We start from the raw sequence: 6020 nt of genomic DNA on the forward strand, positions 1-6020 counted from the left end.
CACACACCATGCCTGTCCCCATGCTTGGGACTAAATTTTCCAGGACTTTTAACCAAAAAAAAAAAAAAAAAATGAAGAATGGAAAGGAGGGAGAGAATAGAGAAAAAAACAAACAACACATGATGATTCTAACTTTATTCTTAATGGTGAAGGAAAAATCAATCCAACACAATAAGAAAACCTGAGCATTCCCCCAATATGGGAACAAGACTGGCTATCTACTCTCACTGGTCTCTTTTTATACTGGACCCAGACAGAGCTGTAAGATGAGAGAAGGAAATTAAAAATATCTAGGTAGATAGATAAGGAAGAAATAAAACTATCTATATTCACAGGTGACATGATTTATTTGGTATCTAGTCCTGAGGAATCTATAGAAGATTTCTATTAAAATAATATGTACAGTATACAAGGCTGTACGGCAGAGTACAGTGGCTCAGGTGTGTAATCCTAGTACTCTGGGAGGCCGAGGCAAGTGGATCACCTGAGCTCAGGAGTTCAAGACCAGTCTGAGGAAAAGTGGAGGCAGGAAGAGACCCCGCCTTTACTAAAAATAGAAAAACCAGCATTGTGGTGCATGCCTGTGAGCTACCAGGACTGGCAAGGAAAATCTTAAATTTTGAATAGACAAAAATTTCTTAGGTAGAATACCAAAATTCTGAAGGAATAAAGGAGTAAAATGGATATATTGAACTTTGTCTAAATTAAATTCTTCTTTCCTTTGAAAGACTCTATTAAAGAAATGAAACAGCAAGGCTATAGACTGGGAGAAATACTCACATGGCATATATCTGACAAGGGACTTATGTTCAGAATATATGAAGGACACTTATAATTCAATAAAAACTAAGAATAACACTAAAAATGGGCAAAGGTTCCAAAACGAAGACACGAGTGGCCAAATGTAAATGAAATCTGCTCACTTATATACTTAGATGTCACCAGGGAAATGCAAATATAAACCACAGTGAGATGACACCACTATATACCCACCAGGATAGACAGAGGCAGTGTGGAAGCGACTGTAATTCTCGTGTGTTGTTGGTGAGATGCACAATCCTCCATGTACTTTGGAATAATTTGGCAGCTCCTTATAATGATAAACTTGCACTCATCGTAAGACTCAGCCATTCTCTCACCCAAGAGAAACGAAACCACATCTTCACGCAAAAACCTGTATACAATACTTTATTCATAATCACTAAAGCTAGAAAGGTCAAACCTCAAATCAGTGGATAAACAAGTTAGTTGTGGAACAGCCATACGATGAATACTATTCAGCAACAAAAAGGACTCAACCATGGATCTGCAGCGACATGAATAATCTCATACACTTTTTTTGTTGTTATTGTTATTTTTTGGAAACAGAATCTCACTTGGTCCCCTTTGGTAGAGTGCCATGGTATCACAGCTCACAGCAGCCTCAAACTCTTGGGCTCAAGTGATTCTCTTGCCTCAGCTTCCTGAGTAGCTGGGACTATAGGTGCCTGCCACAACGCCTGGCTGTTTTTTAGAGATGATTCTTGCACTTGCTCAGGCTGGCCTTGAACCTGTGAGCTCAGGAAACCCACCCGCCTCAGCCTCCCAGAGTGCTAGGATTACAGGCGTGAGCCACCATGCCTGGCCTTCAAAATCTCTTAAAAAGATACTATATCACAGATAAGGCTTGGCACAGTGGCTTGTACCTATAATCCTAGCACTCTGGGAGGCCAAGGTTGGAAGACCACTTGAGTGCAGGAGTTCAAAACCAGCCTGAGCAAGATTGAGACCCTGTCTCTACTAAATATAGAACAACAACAAAAAAACCCCTCAAACTAGCTAGGCATCCTGAAGGGAGGCACCTGTAGTCCCAACTACTTGTGAGGCTGAGGCAAGAGGATCACCTGAGCCCAAGAGATTGAGGTTGCTGTGAGCTGTGATGATGCCTTGGGACTCTACTCAGGGTGACAGAGTGAGATGTCACCTCAAAAAAAAAAAATGAAGGAAGGTAGACGAAAGACGCCAGACATAAAATAACATCTATTGTACAATTTACTTATATGGAATGCCTGTAATAGGCAGAAACATTAAAATCCACAATGACAGAACATAGGTCAGTGTATATCTGGAACTGTGAGTGGCATGTGGGTTACAGGGTCACAGGGGAACTCAGGGATGATGAAAATGTGCATTAGTTTGTACATAAGATGCAGCTAACTGTCCATGTAACATTTTATTCAGGTGTTATACCTCAAGTTTATATAAGTTTTTCTTGTTTTTAAAAAAAAAGCTTTAAAATTCATTGTCAGAAACTTTGAAACAGCTTAGAAAGACAAGTCGATCCTCTAGAAGGCGTAACTATGGCTGAACAGAACCTAGTTTGGTGAAGTTGATCAGGTAGTGCCTCCCAGCTCTCTTCTCTTCCTTCTTCCCACCTCGAGGGCCCCCAAATATTTTGTATCCCATTTAAAATTACTTTACTACGAACAAAATGACATCTACCTCTTTTTCCTTCGGCCATAAAAAATTATCTATATGGGATTCATGGAGCCTTTTTCTCTTTCAGTAAAAGACAAATGAAAGTAAGAACTGAGTGAATGATTTCCTGCTGATTTGGCTAATATGTATCACTATCTAGTCAAGGCAGGGAGAGGGTCATGGTTTAAGGAATGCAAGTACAGGAACGCAGGGTTGTGGGGTGCTGGGGGTTCAGTGCTCACGTTTCCTGCCTGGTGGCTGTCTGTGTGGCAGGGAGCTGAGAAGGGGGAGCTGAGTGGTCTCAAGCAAGGTTTTTATAACAAGTGCAGGTGCATCTGGGTAGCAGTTGTGATGAGCAGGAGTCTGCAGCCCCAGGTGTCTTATTACACCTGCCCACACTTAACAGTCTTTCTCTTTGATTTTTTCCTCTGTATTTTATTTTTTTTTATTTTTTTGAGACGGAGCCTCAAGCTATCCCCCTGGGTAGAGTGCCATGGCATCACGCTCACAGCAACCTCCATCTCCTGGGCTCAAGCGAGTCTCCTGCCTCAGCCTCCCAAGTAGCTGGGACCACAGGCTCCCGCCACAACGCCCAGCCATTTTTTGGTTGCAGCCATCATTGTTGTTTGGCGGGCCCGGGCTGGGGATTCGAACCCGCCACCTTAGGTGTATGTGGCTGGCGCCTTAGCCGCTTGAGCCACAGATGCCAAGCCTGCCTCCGTATTTTAAAAAGACTGCATTTTCAGTGACACTTTTTAATGACTTGCCAACTGGCACAAGACTTAGCCTGGATTCCCCCCAAAATATAGCCTGAAGCAGTTTAAATGGTATGGCTTTATTGGGGTGCGCCCTACCAGTGAAAACAGGAGTGAAGGCAAAAAGGACGTGTAGAAAGAGAGGGAGGGTCTGTTGTCAGGCAGAGTGGGAAGGAGTGTGACGCACACTGGTCCATCTGCCTCTGTTGACCATCGCAGAGGGTAACTCAGAACACCTCTCAGGAGAAAATGGAGGCAGAATCTTCATGCACCAGGGCCATGTTAAATCTATCAGCTACAAGTCCACTCTATAGCTCTCTAACATGGTTAGCAGACCCTGTGGCGTCTTAGAGCTTGTTGTCAGTTGGGAAGCTGAAGGGTGGGGAGTCAGAGGCGAGCCATGTGGAGATGCCCATGTGGAGATGCGGTGAGTGGTCAGGCCTTGTTCCCAGGGGAAGTCCATCTCAGCTCCTGCAGACCAGGTGCTGAGGCAGCAGCCGGGGGCGGGGGGCACAACACAGCCAAGAGCCCAAAAGATGGACTGAAGCCGAGAAGGGCTGAGGTGGTGTGCGGAGGTTGAGTGATAATGATTGAAATGTGGTTTTGCAAGTGTTAAAATAGTGTGTAGGGGGGTAATTCCTGCTATGTTTTTGGCTTTATTTCAAACTGTTTATTTTCTTCTTCTTTTTTTTGGAGACAGAGTCTCACTATGTTGCCCTTGGGAGACTGTGGTGGCATCACAGCTCACAACAACCTCAAACTCTGGGGCTTAAGCAATTCTCTTGCCTCAGCTGGGAATGCAAGTAGTGCCTATAGTCCCAGCAAGTAGCTGGACTACAGGCGCCTGCCCTCCACAATGACTGGCTATTTTTGTTGTTGTTGCAGTTGTCATTGTTGTTTAGCAGGTCAGGGCCGGGTTCAAACTCACTAGCCTCGGTGAATGTGGCTGGCTCCATAACCACTTTGGTATGGGTGCCATTGTCATTGTTTACCTTTTATAGCCATGACTCCCAGCAGGGTGTTCCTCCAAACCAGTGCAGGAAAATAGGAGAAATGTGCTGAACTATGAATGAGTGTGTGTGTGTGTGTGTGATAGAGAGAGACAGAGAGGGAGAGAGAGAGAGAGGGAGGGAGGGGGAGAGGGAGAGAATAGGTATCATTTTCCAGATAATTCCATTGCACATTAACAGAACACAGAATACAAAGCTGTTGTGAATGGACTTTTCCAGAAAATAATTAGGGAGCTATATTTATCTCTGAACCTTTCAGGTACTGTGGTCACATTTTCTGTTCCAAAAATAAAATTGCTGATTTTTAGAAAAGGCAGTGGTATTTAAAATTAAAGGAACGTGCCAGCTTGAGAATGGATCTAGATTTAGATATGGACGATAGAAAAGAAAGGCTTAAGCTTTTAAGAAAAAAACGCGTCTATGCAGGGAAGTAGTTGTCGTTAACCATTCATTAAGTTCTGGAACATCTGGAAGAATAATACAGGGCACAAAAAAAGAGCCTGGTTTGTTAGGTTTGGTGGGTCTACCCGCAGGTGAGATTGCACGCCCACCTCCCTGAATACTGCAGAGAAACTTTACTGAGGATTATTCATGAAAAAAGAAAAAAAACAACTCTCTCTCTCTCTCTCTCTCTCTATATATATACGTATATACAGAGACAGATGTAAATATACACGTGTACACTTGCATGCCCACCTCCCTGAATATTGCAGAGAAACTTTACTGAGGGATTATTCACGAAAAAAGAAAAAACAACTATATAACACACACACACATATATACAGAGAGAGACAGATGTAAACATACACGTGTGCTCACACACATACATATAACCTATGGCCTCAGGTGAGCAACGGATACACAGGGCAGACCGTTCTGGGTCAATGAACCTCAGGTCTTCTCATGAGAGGAAAGGGCGTGGGCCTGTCACAGGAAAAGGACCCTTGCTTTATATAAAGACCTACAAACAGCTGTGGGCTGCACCAGACAAGCAATGCTATTTTATTTTAAATCCCTGGAATGACAATCCTGGGTGTCTAATCGGGTTTCTGCTAACCACTCATTATAATTGTGTTTATGTGACCGGGAAGGGCTGCGGACTCCAAGACACTCTCAGGAGTGAGGGTGACGGTACGGTTTAAAGAACAGATCTTGCAAAATGGTCATATTTTATAATAAATGATCCAGCCGCCATGCAAGGGGCTGGGAGATGGGTCAGGCGGGAAAGCCCGGGGGTGGGGGCAGGGGCGGGGATCCCCACGTCGCCATTCAAATGCTCAGTGGCTGTGGGGGCGAGAGGCTCCCACCGAGGTTAGGCCGGAGGAACAGCGCTATGTGCTCGGGGCTCCTGGCCTTCCTGCTGCCAATCTGGCTGTCCTGGACCCTGGGGACCCGAGGCTCTGAGCCCCGCAGGTGAGATTCCCGGGGGCCCATAGCCTCCCGCCGAGCGGGCGCGGTAGGGCGCAGTGCCGCGGGCGGAGACAGCGCGCCGCACCCACCGGCCTCGGGCCGCGCCGCAGCCGGGCGGTGGTCGCGGTGAGGGGCCCGACTGCAGGGTGTGCGGGGCAGCCGGGAGCGTTTCCCTCCCCGCGGTGCCTGGTGCCCTCTCGCTCGCACGGCTGCAGGGTGGTTTCGCGGCCGTCCTCCGGCCCTGCCCGCGCCACGCAGTCGCGGTCCCCGCTCGCGGCGTCCGGCCCCGGCCGGCCCCGGAGCTCCACGGTCCCCGCGCTCCGAGGCCACCGAGGCGGAGTGCGCGCCCAGGGCCCGGGCCGCTGGGCCGCGGCGAGCGCGGGGGACG

The 6020-nt window shown here is 46.9% G+C and overlaps 1 protein-coding gene across 1 annotated transcript in view; it reads left to right on the plus strand.

Moving 5' to 3' along the window:
* The first annotated feature begins 5502 nt into the window (after window positions 1-5502).
* The window catches only part of GABRB3 (gamma-aminobutyric acid type A receptor beta3 subunit), a 255533-nt gene continuing 255015 nt past the window's right edge, over window positions 5503-6020 (plus strand). Inside the window, exon 1 of the mRNA XM_003800161.1 lies at window positions 5503-5635. Coding sequence (XP_003800209.1) covers window positions 5556-5635 — 80 coding nt within the window. The 5' untranslated portion in view covers window positions 5503-5555. The remainder of the gene's footprint in view (window positions 5636-6020) is intronic.

This window comes from Otolemur garnettii, unplaced genomic scaffold (assembly GCF_000181295.1).
Source record: "Otolemur garnettii isolate 467f Iridium unplaced genomic scaffold, OtoGar3 scaffold00170, whole genome shotgun sequence".
Taxonomy (NCBI): Eukaryota; Metazoa; Chordata; class Mammalia; order Primates; family Galagidae; genus Otolemur; species Otolemur garnettii.